Here is a 25471-nt window from a genome sequence, read left to right as displayed (position 1 = left end):
TCATTCCTGGCTCACACGAGATTGACACGGAACCTTAAAATTCCATTTTTCCCAATACACTTTGATTCATCTCTTCTCCCACTTTTGGTTGCTACTCCAAATTTCCTTTACAAGTCCTGTACATATCCAAAGTACACTTCCCATATGTTCCTTGCCCCTTTAAGCAGTAACCCTCTCAGTTTATGCAGTGATCCTGAGAGATACTCCCCAGTCAACCCTCTTTGGTGATTTTCTCATGTGGACCATGGACTGATTGCTGTTCTGTGAAAACCCTAGAAGTTGGGTGAGCACTCCATTTCTGTGATAAGGATATTTTGGTTCCCCCATTCCTTTGAGTTGACAGAGATTGGTCTTTAGTTACCCCAGTGGCCCCTGTTCCCTTTCCTTGTAGTGCTACAAGCCAGGTTACTAATCATTTGGTGTAACCTGTGAAACTTGCTCCTTTGAAATCAACCCTTATCCTGTAAGAATGGAAAACAGGGTGAATTCATTTGAAGTGGGGTTCATCCACTCACAGTTGCTCCTCTGTGTTCCTTTGTGTCTGTGGAGATGAGTGCTTTGACATATAACTTTGCAGATCCTTTTTCTGTAATTTGAGAAGCACCTCCCTTTGCATGCAGAGAAACTTCTGCTGAACTCAAACTGAATGTCTACTTAGATGCTGCTTTCTACACCCCAGCTGCTGTCTGCTTGGAGTGAATCTATGGAAGTGGAAATTGAGATTAATTCTTGATTGTTAATAAAAACATTTTAGGAAAAAAAAATTAAACTAAGAGTAAAAAAATTACTGCTATCGGATGCTACTCATCTAAGCATTCTAGAACTTGGAGATGAAACCACTGAGCTATTAATATTCAGTACAAAATAATATTTAGACCAGTCTCAGTACATATGTCCAGAGGTGTAGTCAGCTCACAGAACTACATTACACTAATCAGAACCATGTGGGAGTCTGAAGAGTAACTCAGCTAACTATGGGCAAGTGTCAGACTTCTCGTGACATGTTAAGATAGTCCAGGATGACCAAAACATCTGTAGATAACACAAAACCATGGAGAAGGTTCTTCTTCCTTCCTGAAACCTCATCAAGATGTTGCAGTGGTTTCTCCCATGGACAGAATGTGAAAAATGAACTTCAACAGATGTTAGCTGTATTGCTTGTTTTCTACCAGAGAATATTTTGACACTTTAGAAATCTGTAAGCAGCAGAAATACTGATTAATCCATACAGAACCAAATAAATTAAAGCAGGAGAATAGGAGGTCTGACAAGGCTCATAATACATTCCAGCAATTATAGAATGGTAGTGAGTCATGTACACAGCTTTTCTAGTCCTTCATCTGGAAACATTTTAATAAAGAATTGATAAAACAATCACATTTACATTATGTCCCTCTTACCTTCCACTCTCCCTGAGATGAACTAAGTGGAATCTCTCAGGCTGTCCATCAACTAATCTCATTCCTCACTTCTAGTCAAAAGTTTTTTAAGTTCACTTTCCCTTCTCTGTCAACATGTTGAGACATCATTCCATCCTTACAGATAAGGCCAAGTCCAGAGCAAATGTATATAGGCTTGTCCGATTTTAAAATGTCTGGATTTTTCTTTGTGGTTTTCTAAATAGGAACTGGAATAACAGTGGGTACACCTGCATCACTTTTTACATTTATAAATTTATTTATTTACTACAGCACCTCCAAAAAGATGCAGAAACCTAACCTTAACTGTGCCCTCGTGAAAACCCTTGAAGTGGGAGGTAGGATTTTTCAGGAGTGCCTAAGTGACTTTAAAATGAGATTTACTATCAATGAAAAATCAGCTCTGAAGCTTGCCTGTGAGTCTCATGTCAGTCACCATTCCCTGGACAACTTCAAAGTTAAATTCTGCATTAGGACAGCTATTTCTTCTAGTGATGCAGTAGTGGTGACAGGCAGGATAACACCGAGTTTGCAGGGTAAGTTGTAGTTTTATTGATACAGAAGATAAAAGTTTTACAGAGTATCAGGCAAACCCATCCTCTTATTTGCCCAATACTTGAGGATGAACAGTTACAGACAAGAAAATTATCCAGTTACCTGTAGTGCAGCTAATGATTAAATTACATTAAAACTGTTAACAATATTATATTGTAAAATATAAGTTCTTGTACAGTATATAAATACAATAGCTTTCTGCTCCTTGTCAGGAGCATAAGCTAATCACACACATTTTGCAGTTTAATTTAGCTTGTGCTAAAGTACAGTTCCATCTTAAATATATACCTTAATGTAAACCATACCTATGAAATCTCTCAGTTTCACTCCCTGCCTCTTAACTTGAAACTAATATTACAGCACTTTAAAAGCTGAATGAACACTCTTATGCAGAAGAGGCTTCTGTCAGAATTTCCTCTCTTTTAAGTCTTTGGCAATGCTTCACAGGACACTCTCTTTAGTCGGACTTACTTTTTTACCATATGGCATTTCCATCTTATCCAAAGCAGGACACTCTGATTCCTGACTCCTTCTGTCAGAAAGAGCAGGCCATGCAAATGCGCTGTATGAGTGTTAAAATTATACAAATCCTACACTGTAGGAGAAAATTGACATTGTGCAAAATATATTAATAAACATTTTAAAGATTCAAAAGATACAACATTGTTAGACTTGGCGACACTGGCCAACTGCATAAAAACACTACTTCATACCTGGTCAGTCGGTGGCCACTCACTGCTCTGGAGACCTGTGCCTTGACAAGTGGCACTGCAGGCAGACAGAGCAGGAAGGTACGTATGGCTTTTTATTCAGGCCAGCCTTTCCATGGTCTGGAGGCTAAGACTAGAACCTTCAAACCTATCAAGCTTCTGAGTAAGTTATATGACTTTGAGAAGGATATGTTACATTCAGTGGGTAACCAGGGCCACCTCTCTAGGCTGTAGGTACACAGCTCAGCAAATATTCATTTATAGAGCCGTGGCAGTACTCACTTGCACCTGACAAAATCACCACCAAACTCTGAACTGGACAAGTCCTGCACCCTGGTAGAAGCACCTTCTCAGAGCTGCTCACCAGGACACAACTGAAGCAGAACAGATATGAATGGACTTCATAGTCTTTTATTCTCCCAATACACCAGTAGAAAGATGAAAAACCAAGAGGAAAAGTAACTTGCATTTAAATCCTCTCAGTCCTACTAAAGATGTTTCTTGCAGAAGTATTTCAAGTAAAATATGCTGCACAGAAATATATTCTATTGCTGTGTAGTGTATGGGTTAGGTAAGCAACAGATTCACTGTGCAACAGATGGAAAAACTGAGATTTAATGTCTTTTAAAACAGCTTAAAGACTAAAAAACCTTCAAGATGAAAAGCTGAAGTTACCTTTTTCTTCTCTGCTAACTACCTGTGTTTGCTCCACTGTGTCACTTCCATAAGAAAGGTTAAGTCTGTGGTATCACACAGGCAGAGATTCATCCCTTCCAAGTGCCTGCCAAATAGTTAACTTTGTCCATGCTAAAATCAAAATTAGAGCATTACTCAGGACTATTGCTTGAACAAATACATGCAGTTTAAACTACATGCTATAACAAATCCATATCAGAAATGCCCTCATCAACATGGAGATAAAAGTGCTCATTACAGTCACCAGATGGTAGATGACTGTGAAAATAGTCTTAAGAGAAAATATAAATATAGATATATTTAGCAGTATATTACTCTAGCACTGTAATGCCAAATGGTAGATTTCCAAATGGTAGATTTCTGAGGAATATACTGAAGGCAGGCAAAATACTACATATATTTCTATCTTAATTTGTATGACTACAGTGGAAAGGTTTTGGCATAACATACTTCTTGGAGGAATGTTATGATTAAAAATATTCCTTAGAAAAATTTGTTTCTTTATAACATGGATGAGTATGATAAATCATTATGTTATTGCACAAACTATAGGGTTTTTAGAAAACAAGACCAAAAATAGTGCTTCAACATTTGGAGTGGAAGTAATCTATGTAATTTGAGACAGAAAGTCAAATATGAACCCTGAAAATCAGGATTGTACATGGGGATTCAGCAGGCAGGCTTGCTAAACAAAACTAATTTCTACCCAGATACCAACCTATGAACTTACTGGTTTTTTCTTCCAAAATAGACAAAAGAAGCAAAAATACGTAAAGGGCATGTTAGGTACTACATAAGGCAGAATGTAAGAATGCAAAAATAATTATTATATGTTCCAATAGAAATATAGATATGTAGTCTACAGACTTCTAGCCACAGATAATTAAAAATACAGTATTTCATACTTTTGTATAGTTGAAATCAAGGATAAAGAAACTGTGTAAAAAATGGGTCAGGGTAACAGTTACCAAAACGTATAAAAATAAATTGCTTATGATGTGTGATGTTGAATGTTTTTGCATGAAAGTAATATTGCTTTGATGAACAAAACAAAATCTTGTAACTTTTCATTCAAATTCCAGAAGAGATATATAATTACTTTCTAAAAAAATAATGTATTTTCACATGTATATCCTACATCTCTTACAAATTGTACCTCTTTACACAGTACCAGTAGTTGAAAACAGGTCCTGAGTCAAGAATTTCTTGTTAAGGAACAAAATAGTTCACAGTGCCTGGTTAATTACTTTAACCCAACCACAAAGTCTGTAGCATTTAAATCTGCAGGAAAGCTTCCTGTTGCATTAGCAAGAACTGTGGATGCCGGATAAATGATTTCTTCAACTGTCACATATGTCCCCGTTAAAAATCCAACAAATCCAACAACAGCTATAAACACATCTTTAAATATTGTCCATAAACTTAAGTTTTCCTTGTAGAAAGTGAGGATTTCAACTAGAGGTGGCAGAATCAGTCCCAGAGTGCTGCTGCTGACGGCTCCAACGAAAGAAATCACCAGGTCTAGGCGAGGGATCAGAACTGCTAGTGCACCTAAAGCACAAGAGAAACAGCACCTTCAGATTCAATATCCTCATGAGAAACAAAACTGCAACAAACACATAATCGAGTGGTTCAGCCTTTTTACAAAGCTCCATCATTCAGTATTTTTCCAGCTCCATGTGGTGTGCACTATACAGATGAATGTGCATATTTGTCAGTAACTCACATCTTCGTGCTCATCTGAGAGACCCAGTTTCAATTCTGAATTTCTGCATGAGCTGGCAGAGCATCAAGTTAAAATGTTCTTGTACTTACAGGGTAAATAGGTTTGGCCTGCAAATCATAGAGAAGTGAAAGATATGATATTGCAAGGAAATATTTTCCTTTTTTGGTTGTTGATAGATTTTTAGGATGAAAAAATAAAACCCGAGGAAGAGTAGAAAGGGCTGTTGCATGTTGCCCAGGAGACAGTGGGCAAAAATACATTACTGTCTATTAATTTATATATCTAATAATCTGAAAGTCACATAAAATTATTCAAAATTAACAAAGCCTGTTGATAGCTTGGCAGTCACACAGTCATTTACGTGACTTTTCCCTACAAACTTGGAAAATCTTGGTTTGTACAATTGCATTCAGTTTGTAAAATGTTGCTGTAATAGTTGCCTAGTTAGCTCAATGAGAACAGGGCCCTGCCAAGAGGAGTCCAAACACAAGGCCCACTAAGCCTTTTAAGCTTGGCCAGTCTCACCTCCTGAAACGACAAGTCACAGGAACAGAATCCATCATATTGGACCAGAAACGCTTCCGGTTTTAACCGCTCTGGCTGGCAAGGTCCCCTAGTATTAACTCAGATAGACCGGTTGTCATGTTATATTTTCAGTCCTGGATTAGGAAACATTTCAAAAACCTCTATATGACCCCTGTATGTGGTGGAAATGTCTTTTTTCCCTTCCATGAATATAATGCTTTTTAACTATCATACATGAGCATAAACATCCACAGCATCAGCCTGTTTGCACCCTTCCATCGCAATCATAAAGAAAGGGGAAGGGAGAAAAGAGGTGTGAAAGCCACAATCACACAAAAAAATACCATCTAATATATTTTTGTTCTTCCATAACTCCCTTCTTCACTCTGAAGCCAAAATAAAAGCATGTTTGGCTTTAGAGAAACTTCACTGACCATATGCTATTCAGACAGTGTTCATGGCAATGAACAAATGGAACAAGCAGGAAGGAGATCTCCACATAACGTGGGGATGAAAACCAAAAGGTGTGTATTAGCTTTATAATGTGTAACTATGAAGTTGTGCTTTCTATTTGCAGAGTATCTTTGCTGTGGGCTGAATGGCACCAGCTGCATCAAATTCTGACACACTGTGATTATGAAAGGCAGCATACTCAAATGATGTTCCTGTTGATGTTCTCCATTGAGAATAACTTGGGGAAAACTGCATCAGAAAATTCACTCAAAATTCACTTATGGAACACACCACTGCTACCTGGCAACTGTTTGCTAAACATCTTAATGAAACTTGTAACTATAGAGTTATCACATAAAAAGGAGCTAAGATTAAAAGGTATAAACCTGCAGAGGGTCTAGCCCATCCTATTTGAAAGGAACATATCATGCACAGATCTGCCCCCAAAAAAATAATTAACTTGTTCCTGCTTGAGATGACTATAGTTTATTAACACTTTGGGATTCTACAGAGATATGAGAGGTGCCATTTGGCCAAAGAAAGACTGGGCACAGACAGAAGTGGAAACCTTAGAAACACCCTGGCACTCAAAAATAGTAAGAGAGGTTTTCTTATCCCACTGTTAGGATGGAACTATGCCAAAACCAAGACCTATGCCAAGACCAATGCCAAACAGTTTCTTCCCTTACATGATGTGACATTTGAAGACTGGAAATGTCACATGTTTATGCATTTTCCAGGACAAAGCTAAATGACATGAGAAAGGAATCATGCCAAAGTTAATAAGTCACCAAATACCCACCACTATAAACTTTGCAGCCTTAACTGTTCAAGCCACAAGAGTAGGCCCCAAAAATGTACAAGCAATGCAAGATGAGCACTCAGACCAGATTGTGATACTTACACAGCCATACAGAGTCCAAAAGTAATTGAAAAGTGCAGCTGAAGTGTATTTGCAATGTCTGGTAAAATTCTCAGCTAATGACTATGTTGAATGTGTTGTTCTGAAGTAAAAGAGAGAGCTGCACACTTATTATCTTGCCAATTTAATAGATGTAGTGGGTGTATTCATTAAATATAGATTTTCAACTTCTGTAATAGACCTCTTTCAGTTCCACACATGTCCAGAGTTTAGAAGGCACTCATTAATTTATAGTTCATAGTTTTGATTCAAACACTCTGCTTTATTAAAATAGTAAGACTATGTTTCATATTTTTTAATTGGAAAAAATCCAACTGTAGTTTGTAATTGCTTCAAGTTGCAGAAAAACAAAATGCTGTGTGTTGATTTGAATCTCATCAAACGTTTGTCTGACTCATACAAATTTGTATGAATCTGGATATTGCTGTGGGAGGAGGTTTGGAAAAGTGTTTCAAGGTTTTAATTAGTGTCTTATTTATTCCCTAACAAGCCAAGAGAAATACAATGCATGTTTATTACCTACCAAAGAATGTAATCAAGAGTTAAGAAAAGGCTCCTTTTTCCAGAAGCATACAAGGGGCATTCCTACAGGTAGGAAGCCTGATTTTCCCAGCCATTTGTAGATTTCAAAAATACAATGTCAAGAAGAAATTCTGATCCTTTATCAGCAGTCATGAAACCTTCTGGTTTGGAAGCTCTGGGAATCTCAGCTAGAGAAGTAAGTTCTCCGTGAGTATTAAGACACTTTTTTTTGGTCAACAGTTAAATTGTCTTCAGGCTTGAATAAAAGAGTGGGGGCCATATGAACAAAGCATTCTGCAGAGATACCAAGAGGCAGCATTATATTGCCTCTACCTTAAACCCTGCAGTCTCATCTCAAAAACTACAACTCATGGTTTCTCCAGCCTCTCTCAGCTATGTAGTCCCACATTTATGTCAGCTGAGACTTTTTGAGGGGAGGAATGCTCTAGTACAATGTTTAGATTTTCTTAAGGGACATAACACCCCTCTGGGAAGATACTCTTAAATTTTTGATTCATTTACAACTTTTTGTTACAGAATCAGCATATTAGTCTCCAGACTTGCTAGTTGGGAGATAATTCCAGTGAGATTGCTGGGGAAAAACAAAGTTGTGCCATTTCCACCCAACTTAAATGCATTATACCTGCTGATGAAGTCAAAAAAGGTGATTACCATATTCCAGTACATCCTCCAGTAATCAAATACTGAGCTACCTTATTTATATCAGAAAGTAATGCATGTGCCACGCTAAAACCTTGAGCAAGATGGGCACAACTGTAATTAGGATCTATGGATCTAAGTAAATATTGAATATAACTTTGGTCTTAAGTTCAAAAGCAAAGCATATTATGACTTCTTTACAGGACACTTTAATCACAGAGCTCACTTAAAAAGCCTTTTTTCCATATTCATAGTAGGACTTAATTAATTTATAAGCATCTTTAGAAAGCCAGAAACAAATTTTGAAATTACAAATACTAACAATAATGATAATTTCTGCTATAATTTTCTTTTGCTCAATAAGCTGTTTAATATTTCTTATAAAAAATGATTTATTTAATCATATGAAATATTTGATTATTTAAAATCATTAAAATAAATTATTTTTCTGATAATACTAGATTTTAGACTTTATCTAGGTATTCAAACATAATTCTGACCAAAAAAACCACGTCAGGGGTATTCAAACATTGCATCTGAATAAAAGAAGTAGTACATACATTACCAGATCAGTAGTATGGCCCAATCAAATTTTCCTAACAGCAGGTTTTATAAATAGGCATAGTCAAAAAGATTGAGGGCTTCTTAAGCAAAAAATGTTGGATGTTACTAGGAAGTGGTGACTTCACACAGTTGGAAAGCAAAATAATTGTCTCAAGTGACATACAACCACTTCTCTTCAAAGGCAGTGACAGTGCAGAGGAAGTCCCTGTCCTGCAGCAACCCAGCATACCCCAAACTTTCTGTTTGTACCACTTCTCCAGGACCAGATAGCAGACTACAACTTTGATTGTATTAAAGATGGGTGTCTGACATCCATATGACTTTCTAAAAACACCAAAAAAATTGTATTATTTGTACATTGATGCCTATGATATGGCAAATAAAGCGTCCCTTCTGGGAGTTAAAAATGCTTAAATTAAATGCTTGGCCAAGAATTCTGCCTGTATGTAAAGCAGAAATTCAAAATATCTGCCTGAATCCTCTTTCCTAATCTAATATCCCTGGCTGCACTCTCTGTTCATCTTTCTTTACTACAGTAGTGCTCAGCCACTCAATCTGGCATCCTCTTCTTCCCTTCCCCCTACTGCAGTGTTTCCTGGATCCCCTTCCTTAATGCAGCACCTTCATATTTTCTCCCAACTCCCTCCTCAGTTTCCATAACACTCCCCTCCACATTGCCCAAGGTTTTTTTGCCTTTATTTCCTGTGAGAATGGAAAAACATTTCTCTGATATGGACTGCCCCAGAAGGCTCAGCCATTTTGGCTGCAAGGAGTTTACATGTGCAGGATGGAACTGGCAAGTCAAGGTAACATCATCTTCTCAGGTCCTTCATCACAATTAAAACTATTCACCTCTTAAAAATCAGTGTCAAAATCTAACAAAATTTAATGTTTCCATAAAAAGTTGCTTATGTAAATTAATAAAAAATAATGCCTTCCCTGAGAGAATGTCTTCCACAGCCGACACCAAACTGTTTTGATACACATGTACAAAGGAATATGAGACCAAGTAGAAACTGTTACCTATCTGCAGATAAACCAGTGCAAATAATAAGAACATCTGTGAATAATTTACATTCTGATACATGCAGTTTTTAAAAAGAATTTTAGCTAAAGATCCTGGTATTATATAATTGCAAATTAGAATTTTATTTTTATTTTTGCTAAAAATGATAATTAACATAGGGTTTTAGGTGGTGTTTGTCTCACCTATTGAGACATTAAGACTATAAGATACATATGGAAGATAATTTTTTTAAAAAATCTATTTAGATTGTCTTCATGAACAATAATTTTCATAATCCAATTTTCTAAAAAGCATACTTTTAAATATGCTCAATCTCAAAACCAAAACTAAATGGGAAAAAAAACAAAGCAGAAGACAGATTGCAGTTATACTATGAGGTGACAAATTCTACTTGCACATTGGAGAGAAAAAGAAGGACAGCTTGCACACAGGACAACCACACACATCATCTGGTTTGGCTTTGTTCCCTTTGGAATGAAGAACTCCATCATTATCTTTCTGTAACATACAGTATGAGAGACAGAAACATAAAGTACTTCACATCACACTACACTGCCCCCACACTACACCACCACATTTTTGATTGTTTTGTCCTATGTTAGTAGGAAAGAGCAGACTTACACAGGAGAAGATGGCTTCAATATCCTTATCCTTCACAAGGAAGGGTGACACAGGACACTGCCCTGACACACAGCAGGACCCTGTTGAGGGAATGGGCAGATCCATTCCTTCCCCAGAGCCCTCTACTTTTCTCAAATGTGTAAATAAATTCTGGTTTTACATCACTTTGCATCCAAGATTTCAAAATTGTTATTAAAAGGGTTTTTATTCTTTTATTCCTTAAGCAGAAAGACACATGAAGAATGACATCAGACCAAAGAGCAATTTAACAGCAGCATTAAGTCCAGTCTTCTTACCAGGCTACTTAAAATACCTACATCCAGGGCAAAGGACTGGCACATGCCACTAGTATGAGACTCCTTTTTCAAGACAGCATTCCCCCATTATTCCACTAATAAAATCTCTCCCCTCAAGCTGTCTGTGTTCTATATAACCCCAAAATTCAAGCAGTGCAGTTAGTTCAGATTTCAGCTTCCACAACCTGCACCTATTTTAAGCAAAATCCAGTTTCACAATAACCCAGTGCAGGAGGAGGCTGTGTGAGCAGGTGTAGCTTCACAGGGACAGGGATGAAGCAGCAGTGACACACCTATGAGCCAATTCTTCCCCTACTCTCCTCCTCAGGTCCACCCAGACTGACTTCTCTCTCTGAGCCAAATGTCCAAGTGCTAGTTAATGAACTGCTTGCCCTCCTCATCCTGCTCTGCCTGCCCCCATCAGATCTTCAGAATTAATGTATTTTTACTAAGCAACCCCCTTGGATGGCGACACACCAAGAAAGCCAGTCTGTGAGAGGCCAAGGAACGTCCTTGTGCTGTAGTTTGTCCAGAGCTGTGGTACCAAGGGATCTTCATAAAACCAGCAAGCAGATGTGCTTGGCACAGCACATGCCAGATTAGGTGTAAATGTATTTGACCATTTAGTTAACTACAATCCATGTGGTCAGAAACGGCACCCATTTTAGGCTGTCAGATCTGAAGCATTTTTTTTTATTAATTTCTCTCTGCAGTAAATTTGTTTGAGCTTTGCTGCTTTACTTTATCACACAAATCTTTTTAGACATTCTTCAGTGAAATAATGCAACGGGCTGTTAACGTGCATTTCTGGATTCAAGAATTGAATGTAAAGCATACAGCAAAACTCAGTAATACTGAGCCCCAAATGAATGGTTCTAGACCATAAGAACACTGACACTTCCCACTGGCAGTCAGTATCCTGATTCTACAGGCTCACCAGAAATGAGTCCACAATTGAACTTTTGTCCTCTTTGTCTCACTCTCTCAAAATAATGTGGCTCTGAGACAGCTGAAACGTTTCGAACCATGCAAGCAAAAATTAATGTTTGCTTATCCAAGGCCAAGACTGGTTTTGCTACAGAGAGGAGAGGTGAAGAAAAGAGGCAGAAGGAGTGGTTAAACCTTGAAGAGCCAGCCATGCTGCTTCCAGTGACACTGAAGAGTTGTGTTTTCCAATATTCACCATCACCACTCCATATTCCCCAATCTTTCTCTTGGATGCACTGAATATATCAAGATTATCCCACAGGAAAGTAAGAAGGGATACATGGCTGCTACTTTGTTGTCTCATAACAAAAGCAATAATAAATTAAAATAATTTTGTATTAATTTTTTTTATATTAGTCTGTCTTGCCATTACCCTTGAAAATAAAATTTTCATTATATACCTTTTGATAACTACATAAAACAAGAAATAATGTGGTGAAGATGAAATTGAACATATTTAGGTTTAATCTCAAGCTAATACACTTTGCTCCATAAATACATAAATATGATGGAGAAACATTTCCAAAGACACCTTTAGGAACAGTAAAAATTACTTATCTTTATCTTTCAGGCTTCTTTTCCGGTTTCACAATAAAATTTTACATTTCTTTAATAAAGATGATTAAAGAAACAGACGATTAAGATGACAAAAAGTATCTGTTTTTTTGGAATCATTTTGTAGCAATAGAATCCATCAGGGTGCCATAATTTGTAACAATCATGCCAGATAAATTATCTTCTCTAATCACCATCTAAGGACTAAACAATATATTAAGTAATAGAATAAGTTAGATCTCCCTCCTTTCACCAAGTATTAAAAAAAAACAACAAGGAGATTCTGTTCTGAAGAACCTTAATGAAACTTCTGAGTCTCTAACCCATGTTTTTGGGGAGGGGGGGATTGTTTATAGGTGCTACAGCTTCCACCAGCAGGAACACATTAATTTTCAGAATTTCCAAACAAGGACGTGTACCAGACCAGTTTGCTTAATGAAAGAATTCATGACAGAGCTCTAGACTAAGAAAAACCACAAAGAGATTTAAGCAAGGACATACTACAAAAGAGAAATTTAGAAACATCACATGGACAAGTCTGGATGGTCTCAAGAAAGGCAAAATTCTACTAAACAGACACATTTAAGTGATGTTAAAGGCCATAAGAAAAGCTTTTACAACCACACCAATAACAAAAGGCTGAAAGGAGGAAAGTGAGACTGCTCCTGGATGGAGTGTGGGATTTAGTGACAGCACACCCAGCAAAGGCTGAGGAATCCAGTGGTGCCTTGGCCTCAGTCAGCCTCCCAGCCCCTGGTGTCACTGAAAGACCTCAGTAAGAAGAATTTCCGTCAGGAGAAGAAGACTAAATTGGGGATTATTTGAGGCAATTCAAAGCATAAGGATATACAGAACATGAAGGGTTGCATTCATGAGTGTTGAAGAGAACTGGCCAATGTCCTTCTATCACTACTCTGTATTGTTTTTTAAAAGTCGTGAAATTTGGGGGAAATCCCTGGTGACAAGGGAAATTAAATGTTGTCAAGAAAGGCCAAAAGAATAATACAGAGAAATACGATCAAGTCATATTTACTTTGGTCCTTGGAAAAATCATGGAGCAAGTCATCTTAGAGCATATTTCAGAGCACATGAAGGAGAAAAGGGTATCTGGGAAGAGAAAATTAATGGACTTATGTAGGAGAAATCATGTCTGATCGTCCTGATAGTCTTCTTTGATACAATGTCTGGATTTATGGATGAGAGGAGAGCAGTGGATGTCATTTACCTCAATTTTAGAAAGGTCTTTGACATTGTCTGCCCCAATATACTTGTGTCTGAATGGAGGGAAAACAGATAAATTAAAAACCTCAACGGACCAAACAGTAGTTGTTAATGGGTTGTGCTCTACTTGGAGGCTAAAAATCCTGCAGCTAATAGGGAAAGTAAAAGTTTGCTGTAACTGATAAAAGCACAACACTTAAGATGATATGAATTATGTTCTTTAAACCTAGAAAACGATAAAGTGCTCACTACAATACTAATATCTAAATATGTCCCAGTATCACAAAGTACCAGTGTTGAAAGTGAGCTGACATCCCATTTAAGTAACCATTAATTTACATCATTCATTTTTAATCCTGATTCAAAACTGGATTAAATTTTATATTTCCCAGTACTTTTATGCAAAATGGCTTAAAAATATATTAATTCCTGCTTATTGATAACTTCAGATAACATATCAAGTTATTTAAGTAACAGTAGTGCTTACGAGACAAAATGCTTCATTCCACAGAGAAATTTTAGCCATTTTCAAATGATTTCACACAATGTTAAAAGTTTTTCACAAAAAGCAAATACATGGATCCTCATGTTGTTTTTAAGAATCTGAATTGGCCTACTTATTTTGGGCTGTGAAAAGCAGAGGTTTTGAGTATGATTAGCAGCTATATCATATGGCATGAACTTTATTATTACTGACATAGCAATAAATAACTTGTGAGCTTGCTGCAATGTATCAAAAGTAAATTAAAAAATAATGCCCTCAAAAAGACAACAATCACTAACAATCACACTGCAGTGGGATGACCAAAGCATTTCCAAAACTGTGCTTTGTGACAGCTGGTGGCACAGGCTAGTTAAAGCCTGCTGTGGTGACTGATGATATAGAAACAAGAAGCTGCCAAGAGCTTTGGCTTCCTGGGGAAGATCACGTGCAGTAGCTGGTTGAGGTTCGGCTCCCTGTGTTGACAGGCTTAAACAGATTAAGTACTGAATTATGGCCTGCAGTCCAAATCCATCAAAAAATGCAGTCATCTGCAGATGTTTTTAGTCTTAATTTGTTGGTATTTCACCTCACAAAATGAAGTTCAAAGAGAGCAGCTTGCTTCATCACAGGGGTGAAACTCGCCTCCAGCTCAGCAGAGGGAAATTCAGGCACAGCTCGTGTCTGGAGCGCACTCCTCTCCCAGCATCCCATCAGCCATGCTCGCTGCAGGCTGGGGCGTCCTGCACGGGTCACGCTTTGCCATGTGTCTGGGAACGCTCACGGCATGCTAGGCATGCCCAAGGAAAGGGGAACCCTCCTAGGTACTCTTTCTTAGCTTTTTGTGACCCCAGTAAATCAAAACCCAACACAAATACATGATTGCGTATCAGAAGCCTGTGCCAACACGTATTATCCTGTATCTGTAATTTTCAAAGAGCTCACCATCATCTTTTCACCTTGATGGGAGAGGGGAAATACTGACTTAGTGCTTACAGCAGTTACACAGGAATAGGGGAACTCAGGTTGGACATGCTCCTTGAAGGACTGAGGTTTAAGTCCCAAATACTGGATCTTCACCTACAAAATTACCTTTCAATCATTTTTTTCTAAATAAGGAACTGTGCTTGTGTTGTGCGACCAGAAACTTTTTTTCTGGCTATCCTCAAATGCTTTGCATCCTGTTCTAGGGGTGGTTTTTTTCCCATACCAACTCTACCTTTGGTAACTCCTACTCTAACTTTGGTAGCTTTTAAGTGGACAGTGCAATGATTATGTGTAAATACACTTTACAAAGCAGTATGAACCCCTGCAGAATAAAAGGCAATACTAAATATCAAGCACAAGATTACTTTATTGTAATCCCATTTTTTAACTAGCAGACATTTCAGCCACCATATCAACTAATAAATCAAACAAAAAATATCTTCACAGTATGTAATACACCTCCATACTTTCATACAAATGCTTGTCTTAATTAAAATTTATTGGAATATTCTTTTGGAAATTTTTTTGTATATTTGCTGTCTGTGGTCCTCATATTAGTAAAAAATTATTTGCAATTAGTTGTAAACTATCTAAAAAAAATAAAAATTACTTGTAAAATAGCAAAGAATAAAGGTAAATTCCAGTACGTTTGAAATTCAATAAACCCCTAACTTTTACTGTTCAAAAAATTCCTGCAATGATTTGATTGTTAGCTCTGGATCACACTGTTATTTATAATGTAATATTCAAATTAGAGTAATTTTGTAAAACAAAATTAGCCTTGAGGGGTACGTATAGGAAAGATCTTATATTACTTTGGTGTTCCTGAAACACTGATCTGAATGTTGGATCACTGCTTTACTCCCAACCTAAATGGAGGGAGCACTTTATTTGTTGCCGAGAGCTTTGTAAATATTGATTTAAGGATGTGATTATAACCATGGAGTTAGAATATTGATCTACCCATTGTCAGTGTAAGAATCAATTTGGAAAACAAGTGCAACACAAAATTGCCACAAGTTTTTTTCAATTAGAAGAGATAATACTGCTGTTTATAAATCAGATGAGCAAGAATTTAATTAGTTTCCCTCTGGGAAAAAAGTCATGGAACAAGAAAAGGGAACAATAAAAATGCTCACAGGAGAACAGTATCATCAAATGGTATCAGAATGGACTAGGAGGATTTCCAACATAAATAAAGGGACAAAAAACTATAACAGATCTGGATTTAAGTAAAAGGGGGCTTATGATAAGGTAGATCAGCACTGACTGTTGGTTTCTGGACATAAACAAAAACTGATGATTCAATCATCTTGAATGTAAACATCAAGTCACAGAAAGAAACCCTTTTTTATAGGTTAGGCACAGCTGAATGCCATGGAGAATTTGGAGAACTGTTAGCAAGGTCAGACAACACAGCAGGTCAAAATTTTGTTCACAGTGTCACGAACAAATATCCATACCTCGGTGGTAATGCTCTCTATTTGTTTTAATGAAAGTTTAGTGTTTTACCCCATGGATGGAAATACTCAGTATGTTTACTGGGTAGTTATACTTAATTAGAAAAATAATTTTTAACTGTTTAATTTTATAAAATGTGGTTATGTAATTTGCATGTATTATATAATATTGATTACAGTTCATTATAAAAATAATGCTTCAAATACTGTATGAAAAATCGAAAGGTATAGGAAGAAATTCTGTAGTTAACAGCACCAAATGTTGACAGATTAGAAACAGATCTATGAGATCCTCTCCCAAAGACCTTGAAGGATCAATTACAAATGAAATAAAGAACAGTTTTTGTGCTAAGGAACATTCTGACTTTATCCCTCCCTTTTATTATCACAGGGTATTTCATACACTGTGAAGAATAGGGATTCTTTTTGGATAAGACAAATTACTCAATAATTACAGTATAAAAAAGAAAGTCCTTCAATGAGGAGAAAGAGAAAATGACAAGGTTTTGTCCATCCATCCTTCTCATGGCACAAGAAGTAAGTACAGCAAGTATATCCATAAAAGCAGATCATACAGCCATTTCTAAGCATCATCCTCTTTGGAGTGAGTTGTAGTATTTCAGTAAGCCAGGGGAAGGAAAAACACATAAAAAACCAAAATAAAGCAATAATGCCAAAAAGTAATATCACAAGGATTTAATTAATTTAAATATGCTATAAATTTTTCCTTATTTTTGCTCTAACATTTTAAAGCTGCCTTTATTATGACAAGCAATCTTTGAAGTCCTAACTCTGCAGTCTGATGCAGTCATTATAATCAAATCCACAGAGGATTTAATTTCATACAGTTCCATTGGTATCTCAAGACTTAGAGTTTGGTGCTTATTACACATGGTAAGGGCAGATGAAACAAAACAAAGATTAAAAAATTGCTAATTTTGACCAAACACAGTTCAGAAAGCACAACAAGCTGCTACCACTCAGCAACCTCTCTCCAATCCTTCAAAAACAAGGCAGGAATTTGAAAGCCTTTGTGAGGATCAGCTTATCAAGCCACAAATCATGAGTAACACTCAGGGATCATTAATATTCTAGCTTTTATGCTTACTTGAAGCACTAGCAAAGAAAATGCCTGGAGTGACTAATTCCAGCTATGAAGTCATTTTTTAAGAGACAATTGAAAGCAAAGCAATGTTTCACCCTTATTGAAAAACGCAGGTATACAAACCAGCACAAAAGTTATACTTTGATGGCCCTGAGTATTTATTTGTTTCAATATACCGTGAAAACCTCTCAAACATTTTCAAGGAATACTTTTGCTACCTTGCAATTTTCAAAACGCTTACTTGCAACCTGCTTACCATTTGTGGTATCTTGAAAGAACTCTGTACATTTGGCTCTCTGCACAGCAATCTATCTATGCTTAAGGAAAGATGTATTTCCTCATCAATAAATTAGGGAAGTATTTTGAAAATAAGTTGCAACCCAGCTTTGCAGCAGTGTCCTGCTGGGCCTCATTTTAAGAGACAATCAATTTTTGATTTTTTTTTTTTCCACTCAGTATACATTAAACATGGTATTTACCTATTCAAATTTTAAATGTTCTCATGCTAACCTAGAAATGCAGATGGGTATGATCAGTTTTCACTTATTTTTATATGAGCTCATACCTTTTGTGTGATGCTGACTGCACTTCCTCTGCCTCCCCTGAGAAAGCAGAGGTTGCTCTTCAACAAGTAGTGCAGCTACAGAAATATAATCAGACTTCCTGTCACTCTTAAATTTGCCTAAAATCCTACCTAAATGCCCCCTGTCAGTTTAGTGATCTCCACAGTGCCAGTAACATAGCACACAGAAGTATGTGTCAGTTATCCAGTAAATTCTCCACATGGACAGAATCCATAGCAGGGAATTTACTGGATCAGTTTGCCACTACTGCCAGTATCGTGCTGGTCTACTTATACGCTTTAAAAATAATTACCACAAGAAAATCAAAACAAAATGTCTACAATGTGTAAATGTAAAATGTACCTGGAGATGTTTAGCTGAATTATTTCCTACTTGCTCAGTAGTCAAAACTTTCAATGTGCTGCATTTGTGGCTAAAACATGAAAGCGTGTACATCATTGTTCTAAACACTTGCCTAATCTGCTAGCTGAACTAGTTAAAACAATTTTCTTCTACCAGCATACTGTGAGGACAGCATATCCAAAGAGAAATAAAATCCCATAGGCCACAGCTGAGACAGGTTTCTCTTTTCATCTTCTTTCCTAGTTTGAGTTACAAAGTCATACTCCAAGGGAGAAATAGCTTCTGTGTCTAAGTTGCAAAGATTGGTAATAATCTGACTGGTAACAACAACTCTCAGCATTTCTCTCCATATTTTACATATGCTCCTGAAGGGAATTTGACAATAATTTTCATCTTTCTTTTCTCATAGAATTAGCTAGCTCCCCAGTCATATTCACTCTCTTGCTCAGTAGAATGTTTGATAGGTCTTAATTATAGCATGTATCTGAAAATTACTTGGAATTGTATCTAAATGACTTTCAAAAGTATTTTAAGTAAGATCATAAGTCTACCCATTAAATACTCAGATTTCACCATCAATTAGTCAGAGGAATATCATTAAACAAATAGAGATTAGCTGTTTTTGTTTAATGTTTTTGTACCTATTTTTCCCCAAAGCTGTACCACTCCCTAACTAAAATGCTTACTTAGCTGGCTCCTCTGGAGAGGACAGTGTTCAGCATCTCCTAACTTACTAATAAGCCTGCTTATCTTTACTGGTAACCTAAATATCCTATCTGCAAAGAGCAAAATCAGTAAAGGGATTAACTGGCTATCCCACTCTTCTTTTAAGCCACAGCCACAGAGAAGACCACTTGACCAAACACATCACTCTGGGCTGATTAATGCCACTGAAGATACAGAGAACTTTATAAGAAAGGGAAAATAATTTCTGCTAAACAATGAAAATTTGGCTTGCCTTTCCTTAACCCATGCTTCTAAGAAATAAAGATCAATTCAACAACACAACCATGGGACAGAGTAAAGATTACAAGATACAACAGCCTGAGGCAGAGCTCTAATGCCTAAAATTCCCAAGATTTTATTGAGTAAATTCTTCAGACTTCATTTTCTGCTATGCAGAGAAATATAAAGAAATAAATATAAACTTCAGAAATGTATATTTTCTTTAATGAGATGGTTCACATAAATAGGCTTATTTATTCAGTGCTGAAAACCAGAGAAGTCATCCCCTGTGTAATGGACCCATTTGTTCTTTTGCTGTAAAGTGGCTTCCACAAAAAGACAGGCATATTCTGTGAAAATCTGTTTTGAGTTACAGAATCACAAAATATGTCAAGTTGGAAAGAATCCATATGGATCATCGAGTCCCAACTCCCTGCTCTTCACAGAAGCCATCTAATCTGGTTTTCAAATGTTAGGGAGACTTCATTTCCCTGGGCTATCAGACACTGTCTGCACAACACTTTCAGAACTTTGTTTTCTCTTTGCTGACTCACCCCTGCCCTGAAAGTAGTTCAGTTTCATTTTTATGTTACTAATTCACTGTTGATTAGAGTTTATCCTGGGCTGTGTAGGGTAGGATCAAGCGAGGAAAGCAAGAGATCAGGAAGAGTAAATGATTTTTAAAGAATTTCTGAAGTGCAAGCTGTAACCTATCACTGAAAGGACAAAGGAATACCAATACATGGAGAATTAGTAACAATGCAAACCCAACCCACAGAAGGGCTTTGGCCATGATAAAAGCAATTACTTCAGCTGGCTGCTCCACTAAGAGATCACTAAGAATAAAAAACCACTATGTAAATTATACTACAACTATGATAGCTTTATCTTTAGAAAACAGTTTTTTTATTGGTTTTACCTCTGTTGTTATTGTCATTTTATACTTATTCATGCTAGTTCAATTTGCTTCAAAACCTCTCCATCATAAAACTGCAGTTTTTTCATCCTAAACTTCCATAACAAACTCAGTTCAGCTCTGCTAAACACCACAAAAAAGGTTTTGTCCCAGAATAGCTTTAATCTTTGCTGCAATGTTTAAGATATTTTCTTTAATTGATGATGACACTGACAAAGGGATTGAACACATGCTCGGGAAGTCTACAGATGACACCAAGGTAGGTGGTACAGCTGACACTCCTGAAGGATAGGATGCCATCCAGAGGGACCTGGACAAGCTCAAGAAATGGATCCATGGGCACCTCAGGAGGTTTTAACAAGAGCAGGTGCTGCACCTGGGTTGGGGTGATCACTGGTACCAGCACAGGCTGGGGGATGAACAGATCAGAGTAGCTCTGCCCAGAAAGACTTGGAGGTGTTGGTGGGTGAGAGGCTGGACATGAGCCAGCCATGGGCACTCACAGCCCAGAAAGCCAAAGGTGTCCTGGGCTGCATCCAGGGCAGTGTGGGCAGCAGGGCCAGGCAGGGGATTCTGCCCCTCTGCTCTGCTCTGCTGAGACCCCACCTGCAGGGCTGTGTCCAGCTCTGGGGTCCCAACATAGGAAGGATGTGGGCCTATTTGAACAAGTCCAAGGGAAGGCCACAAAGCTGATCAGAAGGATGGAATAGCTCTCCTACAAGGAAAGGATGAGACACCAGTGAGAGGACTGGAGTTGTTCAGTCTGGAGAAGAGAAAGTTCTGAAGAGACCTTCTAGCACCTTCTAATATCTAATAAAGGCTTTAAAAATAGCTGGAGAGGGATGTTTTACAATTGCATGTAGTAATAGAACAAGGAGTCATGGCTTTAAACTGAATGAGGGTGGGTTTATATTAGATACTAAGAATAAATTCTTTAATGTGACAGTGGTGAGGCACTGGCACAGGTTGTCCATAGAGGCTGTGGATGTCCCATCCCTGCAAGTGTTCAAGGCCAGGCTGGATGTAGCTTTAAGCAACCTGCTCTAGTGGAAGATGTCCCCATAGCAGGGGTTGGAACTACATATTTTTTAATGTCCCTTCCAACCCAAAACATTCTGTAATTCAAGTGTGTGTACTGAGCTGGAGGCCATCAAGATCTACTTGGATCACTAGTGGATCATGTAGTCCTACTGCAGTTTAAATGGCTTCCTGAGACAAACACAGTTCACTTTTTGATCTCAACAGACACCACTTTCATTACTGGCAGGCTTGTCACTTTTAATTCAATGTACTGACTGTCAAACAGCTACAAAGCTGCATCAGGATGAGTAGTTGAAAACAGCACATCAGCTGATTCAGTAGTTGCCATACTAATGCTCTTCTGAAAACCCTGAATTAGTTACTCTAAAAGAAATGGAGATGGGAAAAGGTGAAACAAAAGGAAAAGTTATGATTCCCAAGGAAGGAAAATAACAGAGTTGTGATAAATGTAATAAGGTAAGATACTATGATGATAAATATTTGGACATCTATAATATAGCTGTGGAAAGAGTTCATTGTGATAAATGCCAAATAAAAATACTTTCAATTTTATTTCACACAGGTCTATCTCCTTCCAGAAAATTTCTCATGCCTCCCGTGAACAAAAATCTCACTTCTGACTTCAGATAATACTGTTGTAAATAGGCATCAACAGTGAAACATGGAAATACTGTGAGGAAGACATAATTTTATTTTTAATTCTATCATATAATAAAATTGATGCAGAATTGTGCTATTTTTCACAGGTTCCTTTATACCTAGAAGTCCTTGCCATGCAGAATTTATAAACAAACAAAAAGCTACATATAAGAGGCAGTAGTTGCATATCATGACAAAAACGGCTGCCTACTTCAACACAAACTGTTTTTATAGTACAAGTCTAACAAAATAGTGTCAGAAATAAAAAGCCTACTCTACATTACTGTTCAACTGCCTGTAAAATTGTACACTAATAATGAAGCCTTTCAGAAATGATATTGAAAAGGTTCCAAAATTATTTTACTTCTCCATTCAAGAAATCAAAATTAAATTTAAAGAAAGGCTTTTCCTGTATAATAATAAGGTTTAAAATTATATAAAAAAGAAACTTCTGAAATCTAGTCATGTTGCTGGAAACCCATGCTTTTAGGAAAATATCTACTTCAATTAAGTATAGAGGAGTAGCCTGCAATGCTTGACAAGCTGCAGTCAAAATTGTAGCACTGCTTAGTTGAGACTTAACTATGCAATGTGTGATGTAGCAGTTGTAGAATGATCAGAGTCCAATATTCTCCAAATAAGCACATTTCTTACATCCTAAATGTTGAAACAGTAACTCTCTGTAAAACTAGTAGAATAGAATTTGGAAGTTCTGGCCATCTTTCAAGCTTTTACCGTGTTAAAGACAGAAAAAAAGAATATATCAACATAATGCTCAATAAGTTTGTTTCATTTTCTTCCAAAATTCAATTCAGTATTTAGTTATCAGCTTGAGAATTATTTTAGGGATGAGACTGATTCTGCTTTTTTTTGTTCCATCATAGATCACAATGAATTTCAACTCAAGTTATTATCTAGTCTGTACCTTAAAAGATGTCTTTCTAAGCACAACTCTCAATAGCCCTAATGCCGCCACACAAATCCAACAGAGAAATCTTTCTGCATGTTAAGACACAATCTGTTTGTTTTCTCAACAGGTTTATATTCAAAAGTTCTAAAAGCTTTGTAGCCATTTTTATCAAATACATTCACCTATTTCAAATAAACAAATAAAAATAATGCAAATAAACTTAGAGGCCATGGCCCTTCATAATCACGTAAATATTCTATGGATGTTCTGCAGTTAACCAAATACTTTATGGTACTGGATATTAAATAATCTAAACTTCACCTAGTTTTGTGTTATCACATTATTATGCAGACTGGACTATTTATGGTTGACCTTACTCAGTTTTGCTAACAAAAAAAACCAAAGTGTGGGACAAAATCAAAAGCGTTAGAATATTGTTGCTAGAGGACATGAAGTACAGAGTGAGGGTTCTGAGAAAATCACACACACAGCAGCTTTCATGAGGCGAGAAGCCTTTATTGTGGGGTTTTAGAACCCTATTTATAAGCTGTTCTGGTCAGGTCATCATGATAGTTAAAAGGAACAACATTTTCTTCGTCCTATTGGTAAGACAAGAAAGAAAACACTCTCCGAACATTTGTGTCTTGTTTTGAAAAAATAATTTTTTATTTACACAAATAATCTTTGAGTGAGAAAAGGTTCCCAAGACTTTTCCTTGGGAACAGTCAGTCTTTGAGAGCTTGAAATTCTCTCAGGTTCAGAAATCATGTCCACAGAGTATGACCCTAGAACACAGCAGTTTGCACTGGGAATTATTTTAATGGACTATTGAAATAAAAAAATTCAAGTATTAGGAACTTTGAAAAAAATTGGATTAAAGTTACTTCGCAGTTGGCCCAGATGTATACCCAACTGCAGAAAGACTGAAAACAGTGCAACACAATTTTACCCAACCCATTTGCTGTGGCCAAATTTTCCAACACAGGTCCTCAACAATAGTTAGTATTAAACCTCCCCAGTATTGTATCTGTGTATTATGGCATCTAAATAATCTGACTGCTTTCCTCACAATCTGATCACCTGCAGTCGTATTAGACAAACTAATGACATAAACCTTGTTGGCACACTGCACAAAAGTATCAGGCTGTGTAAATCTGAACATCGCTATGTCTTCATACAATCAACCCCTTAGGCACCTCATCAAGCCCTAAATTGCTTCCAAAGGATAAACTGAAATTTAAGATTAAGATTACATGTATCAGCACAAGGATAATTCACTACAAGTGTCTGAAGGACAGCATTTAAAGTGTCAGGCACAGAGCAGTGTGACTTGAACAAAAATAAATCCTGCAGGATCTGCAATATCCAAGGATAGCAAGAGAAAAGCACTACAAAAAAAACCTGTCTCATACACGTCTAAACTTTCTCAAATGTATGTTTAATATTTGTAATTTTTATATTTGGCCAATTTATGGAGATCAAACTCTAAGGTATATTTTCCCAATTCTACAGAGTTGAGTCTTTGGCTGAGTAGTCAAATGAAGGAACTGGAAAGTATTATTCAGCAGTAATGATGTCAAAACTTGAACTGCTGAAGTAGAGCTAGTGAACATTCAAACAACAGAGTTAATTAACATGCAGATCAGACAGGTGATGAGAATATTATGAAAAGTGATTAGTCTGCACTGGGAGAAAGGAAAATGTAGAAATATAGTTAGATTTTTTTGGAGGATGATGTTTCAAAAATTCAATGACTAAAATCCAGACAGAATTGGGCAGGAAATGAAAAATAAAGCTTGATAAGCCTATTTATTTTGGCTCATAAGCATTTGCTTAAAATGAAAGAATATTGCTTCTTACTTCAATAGACTTTTGTGATTTTGATTTGGGTTAAAGTATTAATCCCATTCCATGAAAGGTATTTCACTAAATGTGCAATACTTTTATAGGAAGACAAACCCCCTTCCTATGTTGGCTGTACCAGGGACAGATGAAGGGACTCCAAAATGCTGAAGTTCAAAATAAAGCAAGGAATGCATTCTGCATCCTTATTGTATAGATGAATGTTTAAGGGCCTGGTCTTGAAATCATAATATAGACATATTATACAACCCTACTCATGTCATTCACTGCTCTAGTGGTCCGTTTGTGAAAGCGAGAGCTCTTACGTTAAATCTTTCATGTAAGTGTTTTTCACAAGTCTTTGACAACCAGAGGAGTATGTAGGCAAGGTACATATTTGTATATATAGAATATAATTTTCTATTTTGATAACAGGAAGGATCAAGACTGTACAGACAATCTTGATTTCATGATTTTTTAATGTCAGAGCTTCATAGCAAAACTACGGAATACAAAATAACATATTTAAAAAATAGCATATTTATAATCTTCCCCTTTGTTTCAGTAAAAAAACTAAAATCCCATGCCCCATTTCCAACTTAAGCATCTATACTGACATCTCGCATCATCACACTACTCACACCAGCTTTAAATAACTTCCTTATCAACCTTAGAAAGTTTAGTCCTCCACAGTGTTTGCAGGAAGTTCTGCCTTCCATGGCTACCTTGAAAAGCCAGTGCTAAGGGCAGTCAGGGGTTTC

The 25471-nt window shown here is 36.9% G+C and overlaps 1 protein-coding gene across 2 annotated transcripts in view; it reads right to left on the bottom strand.

Moving 5' to 3' along the window:
• Positions 1–1945: 1945 nt before the first annotated feature.
• Positions 1946–25471, bottom strand: part of SLC36A4 (solute carrier family 36 member 4) — an 86344-nt gene continuing 62818 nt past the window's right edge. For both annotated transcript variants that reach the window (XM_015642762.3, XM_015642785.1), the window contains one exon: positions 1946–4930. In XM_015642762.3, the coding sequence (XP_015498248.1) occupies positions 4623–4930 (308 nt within the window). In that variant the 3' untranslated portion in view covers positions 1946–4622. The remainder of the gene's footprint in view (positions 4931–25471) is intronic.

The sequence above is a fragment of the Parus major genome, chromosome 1 (assembly GCF_001522545.3).
Source record: "Parus major isolate Abel chromosome 1, Parus_major1.1, whole genome shotgun sequence".
NCBI classification, from domain to species: Eukaryota; Metazoa; Chordata; class Aves; order Passeriformes; family Paridae; genus Parus; species Parus major.
The sequence above is the reverse complement of the archived record's forward strand: the minus strand, read 5'-3'. Positions and strand labels throughout refer to the sequence as shown.